This window comes from Miniopterus natalensis, chromosome 5 (assembly GCF_054644295.1).
Source record: "Miniopterus natalensis isolate mMinNat1 chromosome 5, mMinNat1.hap1, whole genome shotgun sequence".
Taxonomy (NCBI): domain Eukaryota; kingdom Metazoa; phylum Chordata; class Mammalia; order Chiroptera; family Miniopteridae; genus Miniopterus; species Miniopterus natalensis.
In genome coordinates, this window is record NC_142085.1 from 65,041,571 (window position 1) to 65,069,522 (window position 27,952).

The 27,952-nt window shown below is 36.3% G+C and overlaps 1 protein-coding gene across 1 annotated transcript; it reads right to left on the reverse strand.

Annotated features, from left to right (window-relative positions):
* Positions 1-104: 104 nt before the first annotated feature.
* Positions 105-25,651, reverse strand: SERINC1 (serine incorporator 1). The gene is made up of 10 exons (XM_016212678.2): positions 25,548-25,651; positions 19,406-19,567; positions 16,537-16,706; positions 9,258-9,337; positions 8,895-9,032; positions 5,383-5,552; positions 5,198-5,288; positions 3,547-3,691; positions 3,216-3,446; positions 105-1,675 (listed from the first exon to the last, which is right to left on the reverse strand). Exons 1-10 carry the CDS (start codon positions 25,584-25,586, stop codon positions 1,540-1,542), a joined length of 1,362 nt encoding a protein of 453 aa, XP_016068164.1. The 5' UTR covers positions 25,587-25,651; the 3' UTR covers positions 105-1,539.
* Between the last annotated feature and the right edge of the window lie 2,301 nt (positions 25,652-27,952).

Consider the following 27,952-nt stretch of genomic DNA (forward strand, 5'->3'; position numbering starts at 1 on the left):
AAATGGTCAATTAAGCCTCTAGTGTCAGGTTATTTTATACACAGTAGGAATGAAGGTCTGAGTATTTACAGCCACCTCAATTTGATAAAAAACACCCTGCACACTTCCTCTGAATTCATTTATTTAGAGAGAATACAGTCATTCAAATCATGGAACACAATATCAACACAGAAAAAAGTGGGGGAATTAAGTTGTTACATTTCATTTAAATTAATAAATACATTAAAAGCAAAGGTAGACTTTTAAGACTAAGACACCACTAAATGACACAAGTAACTAAGAGTTTCTAATTAGCTGTTATACTGTTTTATTTTTAAGATTATAACCTATATATATTAATTAGATGGCAGCATATACAAGAGCATTTTAAACATCTTTTGAACTGTATAGTATATTATAAGCAGGAGTTTATTCTACAGCATTCCATCACTCTCATGATCTCGGTTTACAGGCAGAAGGCAAGCTGGGTACCGGCCATCCACATCACATAAACTGCCCACCACTGCTCAGGTGTAAAGTCCACTTTGCACATACTCTGAAGAAATCAGTTTTGAATGCCAGAAAGAATGTCAGACTTCGCACTGCCAGCTTTGCCACTAATTAGCTACCTGAGGTGTTTTAAGTCCGCTTCAGTTGCTTCATTTTTAAAACGGGAGGACTGGACTGGATTTTGTCTAAGTACTGAAGCCTAGTATTTTGCAGTTTCTTGCTGTCCTGTCAAAAGTTTACCACCTTTGATTTTCAAAACAAACTTTGAAAGTGATTTTCAACAACTTCCTTCTCATTCATGATTATCCTTTTCAAAACCTTTGTCTAAATCCTTCATAGTTCCTAAGATCTCCATTAAGCCCATACTTTTGCATGTTTATAATGACCAAAACAAAGTTCACTGTGTTGGTATGGAAGGGCGATCCCTCCTCAAGGAAGATTTAACCTAATTGAGTATTCTATTTAGTACCTACCACCAATCTGAGTCTCTTTGAAGTCTCTGTCTCAATCTCCATCATAACCTACCTTGCTGTCTATCAAACACTCCCTACTTGTTTAAGTTTCCTACCTTTATATCAAGGGAAAAACCTGAAAAGATCTTCCAGACAACTGTTGTTTAAGTGACTTTATATAATTTTTAAATGGTTCTTTGCAATCTCCCATAGGGCAAGGCATCAAGTATTTCAAAAGGCAGCCATACACTTCCTTTTATTCTTTCTAAGACAGCTTAAGTTCTAACACAATTTAAAAAATTGTCAAGTAGGTCTTTTATCTATTATTTTCACATGTATGGAACAGGTTAAACCTAACAATGTCCACTTTTCCTATCTTACCACCATACTCATAAAACCTCTGTGATTCATTCTAACACACCTATCAATGCGCTTGGCAAGAATACAATGAATAAAATGGCAAGCAGTAAAATCTAATTCATGCCAAAACACTGGAGAAGTTTCATGGGAAGCGCACACATACACAACTTTACAAAAACTGGAAATACTGTTAACCTCAAATAAGCAGTGATCAAACTGGGACTCTCATGCCAGACATTCAGTCAAAATCACGATTTGTAAGAACAAGTGGTGCCACCAGTGTCCAGACATACAGTACAAGGCCGATCCAACTAGAAGAGATTTTCACCCAGACAGCTGTCCACTGACTTTTCATCTCACGAGAAGGCTCATACCTGAAGTTTAAAGAAAACAGAAAGGGGAAGTGTTGAATTACCAGCCATCAAGCTACTTCATTACTTCAGAAGTTTTCTTTGTATACAGTTTGTAGATAACAATAATATAGTTGCTGACTAATCTGCTGCCTTGCTTTCCTCACTAACTTTAACAATGTGAAGGTAAAAATCAGTAATTTTCTTTAAAGGAGTAAAAGACACAGGCATCTAAAGTAGTTTTTTTATATAATACTCAGAGGCTTTTTGTGTATTTCTAGCTCAGTGGTTCTGAGATAGCAGAGAAACGGAGAGTGACCCCTAGATGTTGTTATAACACAAAAGACTTACCAATCTTATCCTGTATAACGAGTATAATCTGTTCAAAGCATACATTGGAAACTCCCCCCTTCCTCCCATCTCCCTCTCAGATTTAAGACTGGGAAGGAAATACATCCCAAACTTAGCTGATTTTTGTGTTAATGAAACATACCAAATATATTTTTGATCTAAAGTCTTAACATTTACTCTTATTACCTGAGACCCAAAACTGAATTATTGAGAACTATGTGGATTCTTACAGCTTAGTATGTTGCATTGTAGGAATTTAAAAAAATGTTTATTTTTCAATAGTAAATGCCAGTAAAGGCTGCTCTCAAAGAAATGAAGCAGAGTGACTTTTTTCTAAATCTTTTGCTGGTAATTAGTCTTATTACAAGTTAAAGGTATTATGCATTAAAAATTATTAAAAACAGAACTGCCCAAAACATCTAGTTCACCTTGAATCTCAGATCAAATCTTCCACTAATCATTTGGACAAAATTTGGATTTTCAAAAACAATATAAATTGCTACATTCCTCTTACCAGAAACAGATTTACGGATTAGTTTTAAAGTGATAAAAAAAACAGATTAGCTTTAAAGAGGTTCTATGGATCTATCTACACTAATGTATTCACACTTCAATTTTAAAGCCTTAATGACAAGGTTTGAACAAAACAGAAGACATATCTTTTACTGTATGTTGTCGAGAAGTGGTTACAGTATTTAAAAAATAAAAAAAATAAACTATTGGATCAACTACCAAGTATTTCTGTAAGAAATGTCAGTTTCATGAAAATATCTATTTTAATCTCTACTGAATTTGGAAATATTTTAATGTTATCACAAAAGCACAGAAGTCTGCATTTTGCACACTGATCTCAATATTCATTTCGCTATAAATTTTGAAATACACTGAAGGTTAAAAAGTACTTCACACCATACTTTGCAATGGAATTAAGAAAAAGCTATCATGCCAAGCCTGTATGGCTCAATGTTTGAGCACTGATCTATGAACCAGGTCACAGTTCGATTCCCGGTCAGGGTACATGCGCAGATTTCAGGCTTGATCCCCAATGGGGGGTGTGCAGGAGGCAGCCAATCAATGACACTCATCACTGATGTTTGTTTCTGTCTCTCCCTCTTCCTCCCTCTCTCTGGAATCAATAAAAACATATTTGGGGGAAAAAAAAGAAAAAGCTATCAGAATTTCTAAATGCAAAGTTTTCACAAAATATAAGTACCTGTACCAGTTGGTAAGGGTCATCATGATATAAAGGGAAGCCAGGAAAAGCATGAAGTGGAAGAAGGAGTAACTGTAAGTGACACCATCCCTTTCATTATCTACAGCTCGGTGAACATCATCTCCATCCTCAAGTGATCCATCAGTTCTGGCTCCACCATCTTCTATTAATGTTGATTCATCACTTGTTAGAGTCAGTTTATTAACCTGACTATTGTTTGAAGTACGGATGCTGAATGACAGTTTAAAAAGAGAGAAAAGGGGCATTAAAAAATTATGTATAAATGAATATCTAGACTTCTTGTTAAAAAAAATTCCGTAATTTTTCTTACCTTGAATAAAACACACACAATAAAAAGAGGATTAGTCCTATAATTCCTTGAGCATGCCACCACTGGACGGATTGTCCCTCCTTTGGGACAGTTCTTGTTGTGTTGTATCCAATTATGCTCAGTAGACTTGGGTTGCAATTTGTTTCTGCAATGTAAATTAAGGTCAAATTAAAATGTTAGAATAGTATGAAAAATGTATTTTTCAAGGTATAATTGTAGTTCCTTTTAACTTTTTATACCCTTACAAATTCAAAAGGCTTTCTGGAAAACAGAACAAGTGTAACAAATATTTTAAAACAACTAGTATTTGTATTAATAATGAAACCTTTCAAGTTTTATATTGCTAATTTTATAGAAGTGCTTGAAAAGTTAAATAATTTCATTTTCAACCTCATGCAGAGCTGAGAAATATTAAGCTCTCTAAGGATAAATCTCTAGATGACTCAGGAATAGAATTCAAGTATTCTAAACCAAAATGCATTGGCTTTTAATATATGCCGTCATATACCAGCAGTTTCTACTGACTTTAAGAACTCTATCAACTTGTCAAAGTACATTGTTATAAAAGCAAGATAGCTTACACATAATACCAGTTATTAAATTCTAGGAAATGCTTTGTGGAAATGAAGATTATATGCTCTAATGACCTGAGTCATTACTCAGTTTCTTAACTCTTCTAAGAAAGAATTAAAGTAGGGTTGGTAAAGTATTCAGTGAAATTTCCAAAATATGTTGTTTTTTTCTCACCAAGCAGGGTATGTCAATCACCATCTTATTAATGAAGATTATTCTTATCTTAAAGCCATTCAGATACGGATAATTTCAAAATCAATATTGTTTTTCTAACCACTTACCTAGACAAAATTAATAATGGCTCTTTCTCTAATATACTAAAAAAACCAAAAACCCTTTCTCCAACTAGTGATAAAAGCACCTAGAGTTTGTAAATTCAATGAAATGTGATTCAGATAACATTTTATAATTATTTTAAAGGAAAAGAGACTATTTTCTTCCTTTTAAAAAAATAATTTCTCACCAATTTGTTTCAACTCAAGTGACATATATTGGCTTGTATTCCCATGAAATGCAATGTAATTGATCTACAGATTCATTACAAAGCCCAATTCTATTCACTTGCTAGGTAATAAAAGACAAAAAGAATAACTTCAGTGAAAAAAACTGTTAGTGTCTACAACTGAATTAAGAAGCATTTGAACCACTTTTATTTCTTCTTATTCATATCATATGCACTGGGAAAATTAGTTACATTTCTTATAATTTTCATATAACTTCTTATAATTTTGTTAGTGAAAGAAATTAAAAAATATATAGCAATGCATCAAACATGGGTATTATTTCCATACTCTTTATTGCTCTAGAAATATAACCATCTTCTCTCACCTACAATACAGTTGATCCCCTTTATCCAATATGCCCTCCCTCTAGCACCCCTTGCCCTCTGGTAACCATCTGTTGTCTGTCTCCGTTAGTTTGTTCTTTTGTTTGTCTTTATATACCACATATGAGTGAAATCATACATTTGTCTTTCTTAAATTTTAAATAGCTTAATTTCACAAAGTGACCATCTTTGGGGGGAAAAAAAAGTTGCAGGATTGATTAAAAATAAATAAAGCCAAGCAAAAAAACGTACCTGGTTCATTGGTCATAGCAGACCATGTCAAGTACATTGTGTAGACTGTAATTACTGAAGACTGTAACAAACCAGATCTTGGTTGTGATTCCTACAAAAAATAAGCAATGGAGATAAATATTCAAGACTTAGGAAAACTCAGAAAAATAGAAGCTTCATACAAACTAATGATATAAAGAGCATACTTGGATTTTTGGCAGTATAGACATTACAGAAGCACCAAGGCAGAGGAGCATGTTGACACTGATGAAGGCCTTATTTTCTGAACAACTGGCTGGATGAGTATAGTAAACAAAGAACAAGACGATAGCAACTAAAGACAGCAGATAATTCAGAGCTGTAGCTGATAACAAAGCTGTGAAAGAAATACAATTGGACAATTAGATTTTATCACAAATATTAGAAATTAGGCATAGGCTTTATTTAAAATAATGTTTTACTCAAAATACACTTAAGCAACTAACACTGTCAGCATTATGCAGGCTATAAAAGGAAGGAAAAATATTAATTCTGAACTTTATAACAGAATAGTTTTATAGTGTTTACACACAGCTCACAATTAGATGTTTTCTAGTAACATACTAATGTGGTTGTTATTAATAGTAATCACAGAGCTTATAAAACACATTCTCATACACTAAACATTATTTTCAAAATACAGAAAAATAACTAGAAGGGGAGTATTACTTAAGGTTTTTTTAATCTATTTTTTCCCCATCACCATTTATCCCTTTAGCTGCTTACATCTCCACCCACCCTCTCCCCAACCCACAATCACCACTGTTGGCTGTGTCCATGAGTTTTCTCTTTTTTGCTCACTTCCTCCTTCCCCCAACCCCTTTCCCCCATCAAAGCTGTCTGCCTGCTATCTTGAGTCTGTTTTGCTGAGTAGTTTAGTTTGTTCATTAAATTCCTCATATGAATGAATGAAATATGGTATTTGTCTTTCTCTGATTGGCTTATTTCACTTAGCATAATACTCTCCAGGTCTATCCATGCTGTCCCAAAGGGTACGAGATCTTTTTTTTTTTTTTACAGCTGCATAGTATTCCATGGTGTAAATGTCCCACAGCTTTTTTATCCACTGATCTACTGATGGACACTTGAGCTGCTTCCAAATCTTGGTTATTGTAAATAACTCTGCAATGAACATAGGAGTGTATATATACTTTTGAATTAGTGTTTTGGGTATCTTCAGATTATTTCCAGAAGTGGAATTGCTGGGTCATAAGGCAGTTCTGTTTTTAATTTTTTGAGGCATCTCCATAGTGCCCCCCACAGTGGCTGTACCAATCTGCATTCCACCAACAGTGTACAAGGTTCCCTTTTCTCCACATCCTCACCAACTCTTCTTCTTGTTGACTTATTGGTAATAGCCATTCTGACAGGTGTGAGGTGATATTTCATTATGGTTTTAATTTGCATTTCTCTGATAGAGATGTTGAGCATCTTTTCATATGTCTATTGGCCATCTGTATGTCCTTTTTGGAGAAGTGTCTATTCAGGTCCTTGGCCCATTTTTTAATTGGATTGTTTGTTCTTTTGGTGTTGAGTTTTAAAAGTTCTTTAGAAATTTTGGATATTAATCAGATGTACTGGCAAATATGTTCTCCCATTCAGTGGGTTCTTTTCATTTTGCTACTATCCTTTGCTGTGCAAAAACTTTTTAGTTTGATGTAATTCCATTTATTTCTTTTGTTTCACTTGCCTGAGATATATAAGAAAAAACATTGCTACGAGAAATGTCTGCGATTTCACTGCCTATAGTTTTCATCTAGGATTTTTAACGTTTCACATCTATCATTTAAAAGTCTTTAATCCATTTTGAGTTTATGCTTGTGTGCAGTGTAAGAGGGTGGGTCTAGTTTCATTTTTTTTTGGCATGTATTTGTCCAATTTTCCAATACCATTTATCGAAAAGGCTATTTTTAGCCCGTTTTATGTTTTTGCCTCCTTTGTCAAATATTGACTATAAAGGTGTGGGTTCATTTCTGGGCTTTCTAATCTGTTCCATTGATCTCTATGTCTGTTTTTATGGCAGTACTATGCTGTTTTGATTATTATGGCCTTGTAATATAGTTTCATATCAGGTAACATGATTCTTCCAATTTTGTTATTCTCTCTCAGGATTGCTGTTGCTATTTGAGGTCTTTTGTGGTTCCATATAAATTTTTGAAATATTTGTTCTAGTTCTATGAAATATAGCATTGATATCTTCATAGGTACTGCACTGAATCTATAGATTGCTTTGGGTAGTATAGACATTTTAATGATGTTTCTTCCTATCCAAGAACACGGTATACACTTCACTCATTTGTATCTTCTTCAATTTCTTTCTTCAGTGTCTTATAATAATTTTCTGAGTACAGGTCTTTGACATCCTTGGTTAAATTTTTTTCTAGGTATTTTATTCTTGAAGCAATTATGAATGGGATTGCTTTTTAGCTTCCCTTTCTGATAGTTCATTACTGGTGTATTAAAATGCAACTGATTTCTGGATATTTACTTCATATCCTGCTACATTACTGAATTCATTTATCAGTTCTAGTAGTTTTTTTGATCAAATCTTTAGGGTTCTCTATATACAGTATCATTTCATCTGCAATGACAGCTTTACTTGCTTTCTTTTCTATTTGAATGTCTTTTATTTCTTCTTGTTTGATTGCTGTGGCTAGGCTACTTAAGGTTTTTAAAGAACCATAATTGTTTAGTTGTAAATAAAGGCATTTGAAACAAAATTATTTTCATTGTCAATGCTAATAAGCCCATAAAACAATGCTTTTCCTCAACTAAAATCTTTAAGAAAATTTTTGTTATGAAAGAGTAAGTCATTATTATTTAATAAGGTAGCCTAAGTTTCTTCTAAATAAATTTCAACATACACAATGTATTTTAGTTTTGTGCTATGTATGCTTAATATATACACATTTATGTATATATAAATCAAGGACAGGGGATCTATCCAACAAATATTTAAATGCCTACAACATTCTAGGCCCTGGGGACACAACAAGAGGACAAAACAAAAACTCTTACATTAGACTTAACATTAAAGACTGACATATTCTATATAAGTGAATTTTCCAAATGACTAAAGCTTATTTCTTTGAATAGCAAACTCTCCTATTTTAACTACTGAGATAAAATACCACAAGCTAGTTGTGTGAGAGAAACATTAGGCTAGCAGGTATGTTGGACTTACCTTTCATTTTGATTTAAAATATTTTTTAGCTGAAACTCAGACCATTTAACATTAAAGCTAGATTTATGGCTTTTTTGAAAAATAAAATCAGAAAAATTAAGCAACACTGGGTTCACATTTCCACAGGGCAACTATAGGATGGAAATGAGCAACAGCTATGCTCTTTAAACAAGGCCTTCATAGTCTCCAAAACATCAGTCTCTACTATTTTTACAAGGGCTGAAAAGAAACTTAAACCTGGCTCTTTTCCTCCATTTTTATTATGTGTTGTAAGCATTTGAATTTTCATCTATTTTACAGTATAACCATAAGACTCAAGTTCATTATCATTAATAAATAATTACAATAAGAATTCTTTTAGTGTTACTGATATACATAAACCTCTTCATAAAAAAATTAAACCCATAAAAATCATGATTTCTCTATAGTCTACATATCTGCTCCCATCTTCAAAATTCAACTATCTTGAAGATATTCTGTAAGATAAAAACTTACCTGCATACCAACATCTTGAGTTTCCTTCTTCCATTTTTTCAACCCATGATTCATTCCAGGAATGGGCAAAATCAATAAGTAAGACTAGCTGTATGAGGATGAAGCAAAAGGCACCTGCCATGCCTACATAAAACCACACTGAAAGAAAAAACAACACACATACAAATGAGTGGCTCATTGAATTTTTATTATTTCATTGTCACAATCACAATACTCCAAGGGGAAAATAGTATTTTACATAAATGCTTTGATTTTGCCAACTAAGAGAAAACAAAACAAAACAAGTAGCGTTACAGTTCCAAGCAATTATTTGTTTCTTTAATAAAAGCATCATCACACAATTAAAGAAATATATTATCTTACCAGTTGTAAAAGTTCCTTCTGGAATGAAGAAAGCCCCAATAATAATTGCTATTGCTGCAGCAAATTTAAAGAACCAGAATCTAAAAGAACAAGAAATATGATTTTTTTATTAATAAACAATAATTTCATATATAAAATCTTTTAAAAGCATTTTAAAGAATAGCAACACTTTAAGTGGCTGTTCTTTTTTTTTCTGATGACATCCTGAGAATGAGAAGTGAAGACTACTATGTAAACCATTTTAGGACAATTTTAAGAAAAATATTTTTGTCGTTAATTCATTATAATAAAATAAGACAATCAGTTCCATTTCACGGGTATATTTTATGTAATGAGTGAAATAATATGTGAAAATGTAAGGTACACTGTACAGCTAAATAAGGTTTCATTTCTTTTACTGATTGATTTTTGAGAGAGAGAAACATTGATTTGTTTTTCCACTTACTTACGCATTTATTGCTTCTTGTATGTGCACTGACTTAACCCTGGTGTATCAGGACAATGCTCTAAACCAACTGAGCCAACCAGCCAGGGCCTTTGGTGGTGGTGTTTTTAACTCATGGCACAAAAGTGATAAGCACCATTATCAGTACAAAAAACACCTAATCTGTAGCTCATCCTTTAAAATGGGTGGGGAACCTTTTTTTCTACCAAGGGCCATTTGGATATTTATAACATCATTCGTGAGCCATACAAAATTATCAACTTAAAAATCAGCTATGAAAAAAGCTCCTAGATTTACTGAATATCAAGTCCCGTCTGTGGTTGCCTTGGCAGGGCCAGGCAAAACGATTTTGCAGGCTGGACATTCCCCACCCCTGCTTTAAAACCAGAAAAGCCAAGAGAAAAGCCAGTAGAGATTCTTGTTTTTACTTAAGCCAATGTACTAAATCAAGGCAGACAGATGACCAAAAAACTGTTTGCTATCTCTACTTATGCTGAGCTAGACCAGTGGAACACTGTCTTTGTAGGAAGGTTTTGACAGGAAGAAAGAATTGCAGAGTCCCTATCCCAACAGAAAACCTAACAAACTGATTTATACAGAAAGGGTTTTAAGCAAACCTGCACGAATACTTAACATGCTATAAAAGGACACCTGTTACTCTACTTCCAGCATAAGCACACATCCACTGGTGCCCAGTAAAACAGGAGTGTTACAATAAAAAAAGCATTTTTGTTTTTATAGCACTATCAACTAAAAAGCACACAGCACATAATACTTGATCTTTAAGGGGGTAACCATGGAAATCCCAAGATTATATCTACTAGGGTAGCCTAAGTATTCAACTACAAAAATATTTTTTCAAAAATGCTTAAGAGATTTCTAGAAACAGTGCGACTCCATCAGGACCAGCAGAAGACACAGTGATACAAGGACTGCGAATGTAAGTCTAGGAACTGATTTTCACATGTAACTTTTAGGTTAAGAACATCTCTTCTCAGTTGATTTCCAGTTAAGACCAGCTGTGATAGTAGGAGCTCCAGAAATCTCAAGAAAGGCATCTGGCTTCAGTAACACCCACATACACAGTCCCAAACAGTCAAAAAACCCCACTGAGGACTGAAACGTTAATGCATATAAAAAGCTCTGCCTGCCCAAGACTCATGCAAAGCCTGCTGGAACAAAGAGGGCTGGTGATAGTGGTTGCTGACACACCAACATGTATGCTGGAAAAGGCCCCCAGGTGGAATGGGGGCCTGCTCCAGAGAAGCCTGACTCAAAAGCCCCTGAGAGAGGAGTCTACTTGGGGAAGGAGTATTGGTGTTACTGAACAAACAAAGTTTTTCAGGAGAACTAGGTCATAGTAAAGTCAGGTAATTTTTTTGACCCATCAATACTTAACATTAATGAAGAGTTGCAAAACAGAGCCAGTCTTTCCAAGATGTATTCTTCCATCATTAGCTGAAGCTTCTCCCAGTATATTTGGCAGCCGCTCTCCAGAACAATCTCATTGCCTGGAGGTGGGACCTAGCACTACAGATTGTTTTGGGAAGCCAGCAAAGATGATTTGCACAATGAAGTTACCACTAAACCACTGCGTAAGTCCAGTCCCCAGCCTTCTTCTGCTCTGTAGTCCAGAAACATTTCTTTAAAAGCCAGAAAATTGGTAAATGTCGGTAGCATGTAAAATATGTCCCCAGTCACGTCTTCTTTATGCTGCTATAAAGTTGTTGTGAAAGCCGCCATGTTAAATCCAGGAATCTGCTCCAGCAGCTCTTCATCAATACACTTTTCTACCAAAGAAATATATTCGTTAAATATAGGTGTGTAGGTGAGTTTATTCTCTTCTGTGTCTTCAAACTCCTGGTACTAGTTGTCCATAAAATTTCTGTCGTAACTGGAACTCCATGAATGTCCAACCACAGCATCAAAGGTAGAAGAGAAAGCACGAAGCTTTCTTCCTCTAGGACATCCATCCTCACTGTGGCTGAATCCACCCTGCATGGGGTGAGCGGGTCCACAGGCCTTCTACCCCACCAACCGTCAGGGCCCAGCCTCCATTCTCCAGAGCCCCAACTGGCATAGGGGAAGCCTCGTCGCCAAGGCCACGACCAGTTCACCCAAGCCCTAGCCAGGTCAGCACCTGCATGCCACCCTACCCTCAAGATAAGAAAACTATAGACTACTTTCCCTGATGAATACAGATGCAAAAATTCTCAACAAAATATTAGCAAAGCAAATTCAACATGATCAAGTGTAATTTATCCTTGAGATACAAAGATGGTTCAATATATGCAAACCAATAAATGCAATAATTGAAGGAAATATAAAAATCATTAAGACCATCTCAATAGATGCAGAAAAACTATTTCACAAAATACATCTTTCATGACAAAACAATCAACAAATTGGGTATAAAAGGAACATATCTCAACATAATAAAGACCATATACACAAAACCCACAGCTGATACCATATTCAATAGTGAAAGAATAAAAGCTTTTCCTTGACAATCAGGAAGAAGACAAGGGTTCCCACTCTTACCGCCGCCCCCCTTTCCCTCTGAGACTTGTCAAGTCTGTTCCATGTTTCCATGCCTCTGGTTCTATTTTATTCATTAATTTATTGTGTTCATTAGATTCCAGATATTAGTGATATCATGTGATATTTGTCTTTCTCTGACTGGCTTATTTCACTTAGCATAATCATCTCCAGGTCCTTCCACACTATCTCAAAGGGTAATAGATACTTTTTTTACAGCTGCATAGTATTCCACGGTGTAAATGTCCCACAGCTTTTTTATCCACTCATCTACTGATGGGCACTTGGGCTGTTTCCAGATCTTACCTATTGTAAATAACGCTATGAACATAGGGGTGCATATATTCTTTCTAATTGGTGTTTCAGGCTTCTTAAAATATATTCCTAGAAGTGGGATCACTGAGTCAAATGGCAGTTCCATTTTCAATGTTTTGAGGGAACTCCACACTGTTTTCCATAGAGGCTACACCAGTCTGCATTGCCACCAGCAGTGTTCCAGCGTTCCTTTTCTCCACATCCTTGACAGCACTTGTTAATTTACTGACGGTAGCCGTTCTGGAAGGTGGGAGGCCTCACTGTCATTTTAATTTTCATCTCTCTGATTAGTGCCACTGAACATTTTTTCATGTCTCTTTGCCATTTGTATGTCCTCTTTGGAGAAGTGTCTATTCAGGTCCTCTGCCCATTTTTTAATTGGATTGTTTGTCTTCCTTTTGTTGAGTTGTATGAATACTTTATATATTTGGAAATTAACCCCTTATCAGATGTATCACTGGCAAGTATGCTCTCCCATACAGTGGGCTCCCTTTTCATTTTGATGCTGGTTTCTTTTGCTGTGCAGAAGCTTTTTAGTTTGATGTAGTCCTATCTGTTTATTTTTTTCCTTTGTTTCTCTTGCTCTAGGCAATGTATCAGTGAAAAGTCTGCTACATGAGATGTCAGAGATTTTGCTGCCTATGTTTACTTCTAGGATTTTTATGGTTTCATGACTTAAGTCTTTTATCCATTTTGAGTTTATTCTTGTGTACAGTGTAAGCTGGTGGTCTAATTTCATTATTTGCATATACCTGTCCAATTTTCCCAACACCATTTATCGAAGAGACTAACTTTACTCCACTGTATGTTCTTGCCTCCTTTGTCGAATATTAATTGAGCATAATGGCTTGGACCGATTTCTGGGGTCTCTGTTCTGTTCCGTTGATGTATATGTCTGTTCTTACGCAAGTACCAGGCTGTTTTGATTACAGTGGCTTTGTAGTGTAACTTGATATCTAATATTGTGATCCCTCCAACATTGTTCTTCTTTCTCAAGATTGCTGCGGCTATTCGGGGTCTTTTTTGGTTCCATATAAATTTTTGGATTATTTGTTCTGTATCTGTGAAATATGTCATTGGTATTTTAATAGGGATTGCATTGAATTTATAGATTGCTATGGGTAGTATGGACATTTTAGTGATGTTAATTCTACCAATCCATGAACACAGTATTTTCAATAAAAGTTTTTCCTCCACAATCAGGAAGAAGGGCTCCCACTTTCACCATTTTTATTCAACACTGTATCAGAAGTCTAGACATAGCAATTAGGTAAAACAAAGAAATGAAAGGTAACCAACTTGGAAAGGAAAAAAGTAAAATTGTTATTTGCAAATGATATGATCTTGTATATAGGAAATCCTGAAGACTCAACTAAAAAACTGTCAGAACTAATCAGCAAATTCAGTAAAGTTACAGGATATAGAAATCACCATATGGAAATCAGTTGCTTCCATTCACTAATAACAAAATATCTGAAAAAGAAATTTTAAAAACTATTCCAAATCCAATAAAATAGTTAGGAATAAATTCAGCCAAGGAAGTGAAAGATCTGTACAATGAAAATTACAAAACTATGATGAAAGAAACTGAAGAAGAAACAAACAAATGGAAAGATATCCTGTGTTCATGAATCTGAATGAAGACTTATACTGTTAAAATGTCCATACTACCCAATGGCATCTATAGATTTGATGCAATACCTATAAAAATTCCAGTGGCATTTTTCACAGAAGTAGAAAAAACAATTCTAAAATTTGTATAAAACCACGAAAGACTCCAAATAGCAAAAGCATCCATGAGACGGAAGAACAAAACTGGAGGTATCACACTATACTACAAACTATACTACAAAGCTATAGCAATTAAAACAGTACGGTCCTGGCATAAAAATAGGCACATAGAACAATGGAAGAGAACAGAGAGCCTAGTACTAAACCCTTAGATATATGCTCTTTAAGAGACAATCTTGGGAAAACTGAATAGTCACATGCAGAAAAATGAAACTGGACTCCTATCTTACACTACCCACAAAAATTAACTAGAAATGGAGTAAAGACTTAAACATATGACCAAATACCATAAAAGACTACTAGGAAGATACCAATACTAAAAAGAAAAAAACAGGGAAGAAGCTCCTTGACATTAGTCTTGGCAACGAGAGACACCAAAAGCACACTAACAAAAGTAAAATCAAACAAGTGGGACTACATAAAACTAAAAAGCTTCTACATGGCAAAAGAAACAATCAACAAAATGAAACCTACAAAATAGAAGAAAATAACTGCAAACCATATACTAGATAAGGTGTGATTATCGAATATATACAAATAACTCATACAACTTAATAAACAAACAATATGATTTAAAAATGGACAGAGAAATTTTTTTCAAAAGAAACAATACAAATAGCCAGCAGGTATATGACAAGGTGCTCAATATCACTAATTGTAGGGGAAATGTAAATCAAAACAATTACATCACTTCACACCTGTTTGAAAGGCCATAATCAAGGCAAGAAATAACAAGCGCTGGTGAGAATATGGTAAAAAGGGAACCCCTATGCACTGTTGGTGAGAATGTAAACTAGTTCAGCCACTACAAAAAAACAGTATGAAGGTTTCTCAAGAAATTAAAAATAGAACTAACATATGATCCAACAATTCTACTTCTAGGTGTATACCCAAAGGAAATAACAGGATGCCAGAAAGATATCTGCACTCCCATGTTTACTGCAGCATTATTCACAATAGGCAAGATATGAAAACGACCTAAGTGTCCTGTCAATGGATGAATGAATAAATATACTGTAAGATACATACATAATAGATTATACAGCCATAAGAAAGAAGGAAATCCTGCCATTCTCAAATAGACACAAGAGGATTTTCTTACCTTATCGTTCATGAATCACAAAATAATTCTGCAAATTGTTTACATTTATTTTATTTCAACATTTAGACAGATTCAAAATTACTGAGAAGAGACTACCCATGCTTTTATACTGAAGTTTACAGTCATGCACCACATAGCAACATTTTGCTCAACCACAGACAGGCCACCTATAGGACAGTGGTCCCGTAAGATCATAATGAAGCCGGAAAAATTCTTATCACCTAGTAACAATGTAGCTTTCATAGTATCATAGAGCAACACATTACTCATGTGTTTGTGGTGATGCTGGTATAAACAAACCTACTGTGTGTCATCCTATAAAAGTATAGCACATACAATTATGTACAGTATGTAAACTAGATAATGCTAATAAAGAATTGTTACTGGTTTATGTATTTACTATACTATACTTTTTAAAATACATTTTTCAATTCAGGTCACATACAATATTATGTAAGTTTCAGGGTATACTATACTTTTCATTATTACTTTAGCATGTACTGTTTTCTACTTATTAAAAAAGGTTTCCTGTAAAACAGTATGCAGTGTTATGCCAGCAGCAGCCTCATGTATCTCATGTTTACCATGTCTCGATTGATTAGTTTCTCGTGTTTGATTTAATCTTGTGTTGTTTCATATATTCAGTGTAGCCTACGTGTACAGTGTTCAAAATGTCTATCTACAGTACTGCCCTAGGCTCTCACATTCACTTACTCATTCCCTGACTCACCCAGAGCAACTCCCAGTCCTGCAAGCTCCATTCATGGTTAAGTGCTCTATACAGGTGTACCATTTTTATCTTTTATACCATGTTTCTATTGTACTGTTTCTATGTTTAGATAGATACACAGATACTTAACAATGTGTTACAGCTGCCTACAGTATTAAGTACAGTAACATGCTATTCAGGTTTGTAGCCTAAGGGTCATAGGCTACATCATATAGCCTAGTTGTGTAGCAGGCTATCCCATCTGGGTTTGTGTAAGTTCACTCTATGATGTTCACACAATGACGAAATCACCTAACAACACATTTCTCAGAATGTACCCCCATCAAGAAGCAGCGTATGACTGTATTCAAAAACTTACCCATTGTGCACTGCAGCTCTAGGATCGCTGCTGCTCTTCACTTTGATCATTAACAGAGAGAGGAGAAGATAGAACATAGCCAAGCCAAAGCACAAACGGTATACAGCTTTGTAGCCAACCAGAATATTACAAGGGACGACACCTTTTTCATTCTCACAAAATCCAGGAATCTAATATAACAAAACAAGAGTCTGTGATCTAGAATTTTTTCAAGTAAAAATAAAAATTCTATATAATCAAGTAGTTTAAGTAAAGATTTAGAAAATTAAAGTTTGCTTTTCAGTTTATGTTGAATATGTAATCAAAGTATAAGTCTGGAACATTTTTATAGATAAAAGTTTAATTCTTTTTCACTTTACGTGAGTACATGATAAACTACAAATGCAATTCCTACAGAGAATGTTTATTTTGACTTGCAGACTTATTCTGAATTTTTTTAAAACTTGCATTCTACTGTGATATACTGAAGTACCTATATAAGAAAAAAATACAATCAATAAAAGTTTAAAGAATTATAGAGCAACTAAGTCACCTTTTAAACCCTTAAGAGAACAATGATGGCTTTTCAAAACCAATGCTACTTAAATTCATTTTGAGTTCTGGTCCCTTATTCTACAAGTGTTATTTCTGATAATGAATAAATTTGGGTTAACATAATCACTGGCAATAATTTTCTTTTTTAACTTAGAATCTTGAAAAAGACTGATCGTTTCAGAAAGTCATATTGGAATCAGAATACAAAAAAATATTTTTAAGTGAAATAAATAGTAGTCCTCAGAGCTATATACACTATTTGTATGTATGAGAACTTAAAATAACATTTAAACTAAGAAGGTGCTACTTCCTTTTGCTACTTTCTACAGTCAATAGCCCTTTTTTGGTCTGACTTAAATCCTACCTTTCCAATGCAGTTTAAACCTTATGGCAGTATGTATTTACACATAATCACTTGTAATATGTACTCACTAGCACCCTTAATTATCCCACTCCCTTAGAGTAGCACACCATCTGGCCAATTTCCATTATTAAGTTAATTCAGCCACCTATATTAGGTAGCGCTGGCACAGTAACCACCCCAATATATCAGCTTAAGACAGCAAAGGTATATTTCTTGCATCATGTACATGTACATAATTGGTAGTCAACTCAGGAATCCAGGCTGCTGGAGAAGCCACCATCTCAAATGATGTGCAGGTTGTAGTAGAAAAGAAAGGAGCTCTTCCATCATCAAGTAGCTGAAGTGTATCATACCCACTCACAGCTCCCTGATCAGTACTGGGGACATGACCCTACATATCACAGTACTCTAGGAAATACAAATCTTTGATGCCCTTCAGAAAGCAGAGAAGTAGAAATATTTGGTGATATGAGCTAACATCCACCAACTAAACTTTTATAACCATGGTCAACTAGATCCATGACAAAACCATATGAACATCTCCTGGCATGTTTTTTGCTTATACCCAGGACTTGGAATAACATTAACTGAGTATCCAGATGTGTCATATACAATGCTAGCTACTTTCAAAATCATAATAATCTAGTTTCCCAAACTTTCACCATTTTTCCTCACCCCAAAGCTAACCCCAAGCAGACAACTATGTGCTTTAAAATGGAGGTTCTGACATTAAATATTCTCTCTCAACCTCAAATTTCCTGTCATCATGCATCTTGCCTTAGAGGACAGCTAACTTCTACTGCATATCCCCTCCCTCAATCACCTTCTTCCTCCTCTCCCTCTTCTTGTATCACTCTCCTACACACACAAATGAGATCTCTTATCTTTGACTCTGCTCAAAATACAAACAATTAAATCTCCCCATTCTAAAAAATCCTTTCCTTGACTTAGTTTCCTGCCAAGACCACCATCTTCATTATAAAACTTCCAATCAGCAGTTTATACCCACTGGGTACATTTCCTTATTGCCTGACGGTTCTCCTCCCATTCCCCTCTAGCCCCATCACTCTATAAAGAAACTACTTTTTCAGGTCATGAACCGATTGTCCAAGACTCTCTTCCTAATGTCTGCACAACAGTACATTCTCCTGGTTTTCCCTTTTTTCACTGGTCCTTCAGAGGTTCCCTTTTCCTCTATTAAACCCCTTTCTTTTTTAAGCTACACACTCATGTTTTCTACTTCCTGCTGGATTCTCTCTCTCTCCCTCTCTCACATACATAGTTCAGTACTCCCAAGTCAACATGTTACAAACTATAATAAATTGTATTTTCCTCATCTTTTTACAACCTGACTCCGTGAAAAAAAAAATCTTAAAAATAAAACACCCACCCATTTTTTTTCTGGGTTAACAGCAACAAGTTCCTCCCAATTATCTAAGACCAGAACCTTGTTATTATTTATAATCCTATCACTGCCAATATTTAAATCCAGATTCAGTCATTTCTACAAAGTCTATTTCAGGACCCCTACACACTTATTACATCACTGCAACAGCCTCCATGCTTAATTGCTTGTCTTCTATCCTAATTATCAGATCAATCTTCCTAGAGCATACATAATCAGGCTCAAAAAAGCTCTTTATCTTCATCAGGATTCCTATTTTTTAATCTCTGAATACAAAAGTTGTACTCATTCTTAGAATGTCCCTTTTCCCATGAGACCCACTGACATTTACTTGATTAGAATTACTTATTTTCTCTTATTACCAAAGCACATTTTCTGCACCACCATCACAGAATTTAACAAGCTGCCTTATATGGTCTGTCTTTTCTAAAAGATTATGAGCTACTAAAATTGGGACTATGTATTATCTTACTTTGTACATTATTCTGCTTCCAATACACAAAAATCAGTTTCATGCATACATACACTATAGGTTCAGTTAATCAATTTAAAAAAAAAAGACTAACCTTATTCAGTTGCTCTTCCATTCCCGGTATTAGCATTACACAAGCTACACACACTCCAACAAACAAGAAAAATGCATAGATCAGCCTAGTTACAGTGGAGTTGTTTCCACTAGGACAGCATCGGCACAGCAAACAAGGAGCACTGCCACACAAACATGGTATCTGAGAAAAGAATATTAAAAATAAGTATATTTAAAATGATACTGTGAAAATGTACATTCTACCCATTCAAAAAAGAAAAAACTGAAGTTAAAGTAATTACCAAGGGATAAAAGGTACATGGCTCACATACATATCTGTAAATTATAAAACTTAGTAACTTCTAGGTAAAGATGGAGCAAAGTAAAAAATATGGACAGCAAATAAGCACATGAAAAAGTACCCAATATCATTAGTTATTAGGAACATATCACTACACACATATTAGAATGGCTAAAATCAAATAAACTGATAATATTAAGTACTGACAAGAATTCAGGGCAACTAGAATGCTTTGCTCATGGGAATAAAAAATAGTGTAGACATACTGGAAACCAGTTTGGCAGTTTCTTATAAGCCAAACATACACTTACTATATGACTCAGCAATTCCACTGCTAGATATTTACCTAACAAAATAACTTAAAGTCACACTAAAAACTTTTATGGGAATTCTTATAGCTACTTTATTACCAAAATCAGGAAATGCCCTTTAACTGGCGAGTGGATAAACTATGGTACATCTAAGCAATGGAATACCATACAATAAAAAAAATAAAGTATAATAGTATGAATGAATCTCAAATGAATTACACTATGTAAAAGAAGCCAGACTCAAAAGGCTATATACTGTATGATTTTATTTATACGACATTCTGGAAAGGCAGAACTCTGAAGACAGAAAAAACAGGGGTTGTCAAAGATGGGGAAAGAAGAGTATTTTAAGGAGATAATTGCTCTGTTGTGGTTACACAAGTACATGACTTATCAAAACAGAACTATATACACTACAAAGCATGAATTTTATGTACATTGTATCAACTAAGAAATGACAAAAATAAATATAAAAATAATAACGTGGAAGGAAAACAAAGACAGTGTAACATAAAGGTAACTGGTATCCTTAAAATAGAGAATCCTCGCCTGCCTGCCTGGCGTGGCTCAGCAGTTGAGCATCGACCTATGACCCAGGAGATCCAGGATTGATTCCCGGTCAGGGCACATACCCAGGTTGGGGGCTCGATCCTCAGTGGGTGGAGTGCAGGAGGCAGCCAATCAATGACTCATCATTGATGTTTCTATCTCTCTGTCCCTCTCCCTTCCTCTCTCTGAAATCAATAAAGATATATGTTTAAAAAAAAAATTAAAAAATAAAGAGAATCCTCTAAATAAAACAAAGGAAAAGGAACAAAGATTTAATACAAAAAAAACTTCCTTAGATGAAGAAATTTAACCTGTATTTTCAAAAGAACACTATTTTCCAGAAGCAAAAAAAAAGTGAGAAATGATTTAAAGTCTGACATATTTCATTAATTAATTTCAAAAATAAGTAAAAACTCTTCAGTTACCCAGGTAGAAGCAAGTCAACTGCACATGTGACATGTGTTGGCAGGCATGGGATAGAGGGTGGTATTAAGACAGAACACAATCCATAGAAATAACTACAAAGTTGAAGGAAATGGGTATACAGTTGACCCTTGAACAACAGGGTTTGATCTGTGTGGGTCCACTTATACGTGGATTTTTTTTTTAATACCTTATATTGTTTTTAGTCTGCAGCTGGGAGTCAAGGAGGGCAAAGGCTAACTGTATGCACCAATTTATACCATAGTACATAGGTGACTTGAGCATCCATGGATTTTGGTATCTGCAGGGGGTCCTGGAACCAAACCCCTTTGGATACCAAGGGTAGTTAAGTTTTGGGGGGAGTGAAAAGTCATACTTGGATTTTTGACTGCATGGGGGGGGGTCAGTGCCCCTAACCACCTCCCCTTGTTCAAGGGTCAACTATACCATTATACCAGTCCACAATCTCTCTCAAGAATTTAACAGACATTTTTATTTTTTTATTTTTATTTATTTTTTATTTTAAAAATATATCTTTATTGATTTCAGAGAGAGGAAAGGCGGGGGAGAGAGAGAGGTAGAAACACCAATGATGAGAGAGTCATTGATCAAGCCCGCAACCCAGGCATGTGCCCCAACCGGGAATGGAGCCCCGATCGCCTGGATCCCAGGTCGACGCTCAACCGCTGAGCCACGCCCGGCCGGGCCAACAGACATCTTTAAATATCGAAGAATTCTGGGATTTCAGCATTCATGAATCCTTTTTAAAAAAATCTATTACATACCAAAAATTGGGAGAAAACACGGTAAAAAGGTAATGCTTTTAGCTTTGAATCTACTTAAGTGGAGGGCTTATTAAAACAGAAAGCTGAGCCCTTGTCAGTGTTTCCAGTAAGTTTCCTAGTATGCTAATGCTACTGGGTCTAGGAACACACTTTAACAATGACTAGTTTAGTTCAAAGACTAAGCAACTGTGGCAATTATGGTTATAAAAAAAAACGGCTACATATAAAAAATAATACAAGAGGGATTCTGGTTAAAGATGGCATGCTGAATATATGAATTTACTCATGTTCCCTTTAGAAACACCAGTAAAATGAAAAAGGGATTTTTTTAAAGGAGAAATAAACTTAAAAGGCCAAAACAACAAATTAAATCTGGAAGACAGAGTAATAATAACTGACTTAACAGAGTAAGAAAATTGAAATTATAAACCATCAAAGGAAAAATTAAAAAGCAATAAAATTTATAGCAGAATCTCCAAATAGATCAGGAATTGGTGGCAACACATACCTCCACAAGTGAGACTGAAAATAGGATTGGTTGAATGCCGTTATACACACACACACACACACACACACACACACACACACACACACACACACACACACACACACACACACACACACACACAGATATATATCCTTACTAGGTAGAGGACATTTTATTTTTTTAAATGTCTTTATTGATTTCAGAGAGAAGGAGGGAGAGGGAGAGAGAAAGATAGAAACATCAATGACAGAGTCATTAATTGGCTCCCTCCTGCACGCCTCCAACTGAGGATCGAGCCTGCAACCTGGACATGTGCCCTGACCGGGAATCACCTGGATCATGAATTGATGCTCAGCTGCTGAGCCACGCTGGCCAGACTTGAAAGAGTTTTTAAAGAGCAATTTAAGACCCCAGATTTCATTCCATTTTTTGCTCTGGCCAAATGAAGACGATAAGGCAGAAATGGCAATATTGATATTTTGGGCCAAATAATTGTTGTTGGGGGCTGTCCTAGAAAGTACATCGTAGAAAGTTTAGCAGTGTCACTGGCCTCTACTGCCCACTAGGATGATATTAACACTGCTTACCTCAAGTTGTGACAATGAAAAATGTCTGTAGACATTTCCTGAAGGAGGCAAAACTGTGCCCAGATGAGAACCATTGCTATAAAAACATTGCCTTAAAAAAATCCTTTAAACTCTCCTAATGAAGAAATGTTTATTTACCATTCAGAAATTCCTTTACTTTTTCTTTTGTTAAATTCAGAAAAAGTTAGATTTATTGCTTTAAAAATACATGTTTACCATGCCACTATTCCCAAAAAAGTATTTTTGTCTATTTATTCGTCCATTTGTATATATGCACTGAGACAGAAGAAATATTATGGGCCGTGGGATTGTTTTGTTGTGTGACATTTTAACTGTACACTCTGCATTGCTTGACTATCTGTAGCAGCTATGAATCATTTCCACAAAACAAGCCATTCTATCAACAAAATAAAAATCTAGCAAAGGGTGGTGCAAAATAGGCAGTCAGTAATCACTAGCTCTTTCTTATTAACTACTTAACTACATTACTGTAAACATCTTTGGCAAAAAATGACAGTTATTATATACAAGGTGCAGTCATCCAAAAAAATCAATTCTAGTCACTAACACTGTTGTTGAGATTGGGGTGGGTAAAAACACTTAAGCAAGTTTAAATTGCTGGTAATGTTGTAGTTATAGGATTAAGCGGGAGGTCCAAAGATGTTTTATGGTGTTTAAAGTCATCACCAAACGGTATGAGTCATCTAATTCCAGGCCCCTTAACAGAAAAAAAAAAAAAAAAAAAAAATCAATGAAATAAAAAATTTAACACTCCAATCTCTACACAGTATTACACTCCTTTTCCATAGTTCGGAAATTTTTTAGTTGCTTTATTAATCAGAAAAACTTTTACAAAAATTAACCTAAAGAAATTTGAGCAAAGGAAGAATGAGGTTTGCTTAACTGATCTAATTTAATGATGTGAATACTTTTTGTCAAAACCTCTAGGTAAATGAGCATACTGACTGTTAAGACTGTGGAAGAAAATGGATATGTATATTAAAGGGCAAATTCCCCTTTAATTGCTGTGGAGCTGCACTACAACTGAACACTTCAGGAATAAAGAGACAAAGGCACCAGGAAGGAAAAGGGAAAAGATGACCTGAATTGCATACTACAGGGTAAATTCCCACACTGGCCACAATAATCTAGAACCATGAATAACCTTGGCCACCTAGCCTCTCTATCTGCCAGAGATGTAATTACCAGAAGATAAGAAAACTACCTCTTTGTTACTATCTTTCCAATGTACTTGGAAAGGGAGTGTCAATTCTATTGCAGTTTTGTAGTCAATAAAGGTGGAGAACTAGAAAGACTGATCATCACTGATCTGGAGAAGAGAAATGGAAAACATGTACCCCTCCTAATTAAATCTTCCCTATATACAAAGAAATGTCCACTTGATAACTGGACAAAATCTAACTTTATGAATAAAATTACATGGTATCTTCCACTACAAAAAGAAACAATGAAAGCTATCTTATAATAATCATTTATTATTTTGTAATGCATTTTATTTATTATACTAAATTATGCCTCTTTTGTATAAACGTTAATAGACAAGTAGGTTCTCTAATTTATTTGGATAAAAATATTCCAAGTTTTCCTGTCCGACTATGAGAATGGCCTGGGTTGGAGTAACAACCTCCACTTACTATTTTATTAAAATTTAACATTTATAATTCAAGCCATATCAAGAACTTTTTGAGAGAGAAAAAAGTATGTAAAATAATCAAAACGCTGGCTAAAGTATATGATAAAGTATTTTGGGTAGTCAGACAAGCAACTGTTAGAAGTGGAAATTAGAACTCATAGATTAAAGAAAGATGATTTGAATCCAAGTATCTCGCCCAAAGTTACAAATACCGCTATTAACTGTAATGTCAATGTTTTGTCTACTTTTACTTGGAAGAGTGTGGTTATTTTGAACTAAAATTGACTTGTACCACCTAAATCAAGAAATCTTGCCACTAAAATGAAAAATGGTTTCACTCTAAAAACGCTGTCTAATCCAGATGAAAAGTACGCGTAATTAAACATGAAATTTCAGATTACGCAATCACGCTTTATGTCAAAAGACACAGGATGTTTAATACTGCGGAAGTGACCAGCTTTTCCAGACACCCAAATTACTGGAGAAGTACTGTATAGCAATTTCTTCATAGCATTAAGGTCGAGCGCCCAGTCGCAGGGTAGGACTATTTATTTCAAATCGACATCACTGCATCAGTATTACTGCCAGGCTGTCCCAAATAACGGGCACTGAGCGCGGTCTGCGCGGCAGAACAAAGAGGCCGGCGTGCCCGAGGGATGGCAGCGCCGCAGCCTGCGGCGGCTGCGGAGGAGGAGACGGAGCACCGCAGGGGGAAAGGGCCACGGGCTTCGCAGGGCTGGCCTAGGCCGACAGGGAGAAAACAACAAAGGGGGCCTGGGCGAGCGGGGAGAAGCCTTCGAGAAAGACGGGTGGGGCGGGAGGCTCGCAGCTCCCTTCCTCGTTTCTCCCACCGGAGTCCCCTTCCCATCGCCACCGTTCCCCACCCGACGCGGTCAGCTCTCAGCAAGAATCACAGCCCCGAAGCTGAGTCGGAGTGACCAGGAGACAGAAAGGAAAATGGGGACGGCAGGCACTCCCTGTTGGGCGGGGTGCGGCGTTCTCGCCGGTCTCCCCAAGCCCACCCGAATCCCTTTCTCTTCCGCCTCCCACGCTAGCGCCCCGAAGGCTGCCCCAAACCCCCTTACCCAGCTCGCCATGGAGCACAGCCCCAAAACGCTCCCCATCTCCACAACGTCGCAGACGCCTCAAATGCCAACAAAATGGAGACAGCGCCTCGCCAACCCTTTCAGGCTTATTTACGATCCAGGGGCCACTTCCGGCGCAGCGCCGCCCCGCCCCTCAGCCTTGCGTCACGTCCTCTGCGGCGGGGCGGGGCGGGGCGGGGAGGACGCCGCGCCCGGACTGCGCGTGCGCGGCCGCGGGACCCGGGCCGCCTCCTCCCGGGGACGTTCTAATTCCCCGGATTGACGGCGCCGGCGGCCGGCGGTGGTTTGTCGGATTAGACGGTGTGAGGAAAACTCCCCTTTGCTTCTTATTTAGGTAGTAGCAGAGGGTAGAGCTGAGGTCTTGGTGGCCGCTGTGCCCTCCTTGGCTGGAGAACCCCCTCTTCTGCTTTTGGGGGTTGCTTGCTTTCGGCGTTCATCCCTCCTGCCTCCGCTTCTCGTTTCTCCACTTCTGCGTCTTACCCCCCCCTCTCCCCCTCAAAAACCCAAACAAACACGGGCGCAACCTCCCTTCTCGGTTTATTCCTGCAGCTCGCCGTCTGGGACGGGTTTTCTTGTGGTATTTCTATTCATTTGAGTGTAATCGCTTGTGTTTGCTCTTGTCAAGCATTTTAATTTCTTGTCCTATTGAGATTTTCAAAGAAGTTTGCACATTCAGCACTTTTAAGTTACTAAAATGATGTATTTTTAATTTGCCTTTACAGTCACAGCATTTCTTATTGCCAAACAAAATACCTCCTACTGATTATTTAGTGCTTAGGCCTCAGATGCTAAGGATTCGGTGGCAAACAAAACAGTAAACTAGTCCAACAAGTAAATATAAGTGGAATGTGGAATTAATAGTATCAGGGAAATTCAGGAGCCTGAGCAAGACACGAGCCAGACCAGACGGGCGCAGCGTGGCCGAGGGAGCCCTGGAGACGATGGGCAGGCTTCAGGCTCCCGCAGAAAAGCCTTCATTCTCGCACGGGGGTGAGCAAAGCACCCCAGCTCCCGGTACAGCCTGACTGTGGTCTTCCTGGTCTGAGAAAATGTAGAACAACGTTATCAAACTTATTCTGGTAATAGTAAAAAATTCAGTAATGCATTTGTAAAAGTCAGTTTAAACCAATATAATCCCCAGGATGACTTAGACGTAAAATTTACCCTTATGAAACTAAGTTACTTTGAACTATAGACTTGACTATCACTCATTAAGTACTATGAGAATATCTACCCCAGATAATAATTTTGGTATCAGAATTTACCTGTATGGCAATAAAACCGTATCTCAGTGTGCAAGAAAATATATAGCTTCATATTTCCTATGGCAATCTATGCCTGGCTTCAAGTCAGAAGAAGGGTTAAAGCACACCTCTGCTTTATAATACTCCGGAAATTACTATCTGATCAGTAAGGAGGTTATTCCTATTATCCCCAATACTCAGATTATATGAAAGTACAAGTTTAAGAAAAACAAGGGTAGCCTGGGCTTCATATTGAATTCACAGCATAGTCCATGATAATGTTGTTTCTCCAAAACAAGTATGAATAATGAAATATCTTTTTAAAAGTTGGTAACAAACATCTTGTAATAATGCTCTAGTCTTATTAAGGGTTTATTATTATAGAGTAATATGGAACCCACATTCAGACTTCATGGCATTGTACCTTTTGGAATTACTCCACACTTACTCCTGAGCTGCTCTAGTTTCTGCTCCTTGAAAATTAGCACTGTTGAAACTCTTCTCTTAGGTTAAAATGTTTCCTTTTGTACAAAGCATAGACTGGGAAGAAATCAGTTCCATATCTCATGCAAAACTGGCAATTTTAGGAAGCATATGGTATATGTATAGAGCTCCTGTTGCAGATGTTCCAGACAGTTCCTTCCTTACTACGTGTTCCTGGGGATGCCTGTGCCCAACAGCAAATAGTCTGTAACCTTTCACCCTCTCCTGTAATTCCTCATCCATGTCCGTAAGGAAAGGGTTTAGAGTCTTGCACATCACATTAAAAGTTCCCAGTTTAACCTAGAATCAGTGTCCATCCGCCAAGGTTAGCCGAAATCAGACTGACTTTGGTTCCAAGTCCTTTCTGCCTTTATATACATCTCTGCATAAACTTTAAAGTTAATTTCTTAATGGACTACAGCTATGAAAATTATGAGATAGAACAGATTTTGAGGAAAAGAATCAGGTCATGTTTTGCTGTTAACTAGAAATTATGTTGCTTAGTTCCCCTGTCCTCAGTAGACCAACACTGAAACTAATGTGGTTTAAAACATCTTTGGTCTTCAAAATAAATTGTCTTAAAGGATGGTTGAAATTCATGCATAGTTTATGTTGAGCAATATCAGGAGAGAAAAAGACTATGAAAAAAGTATTTTA

Bases quoted from the DNA above. Each gene is read 5' to 3' on its own strand.
- SERINC1 (XM_016212678.2), bottom strand. From the start codon at position 25,586: ATGGGGAGCGTTTTGGGGCTGTGCTCCATGGCGAGCTGG. The intron at 9,338-16,536 runs GTAAGTTTTTGA...TTGTTCTTTTAG, and splicing joins AGAGCTGCAGTGCACAATGG to ATTCTGGTTCTTTAAATTTG. The intron at 3,447-3,546 runs GTAAGAAAAATT...ACTGTCATTCAG, and splicing joins TTGTGTGTGTTTTATTCAAG to CATCCGTACTTCAAACAATA.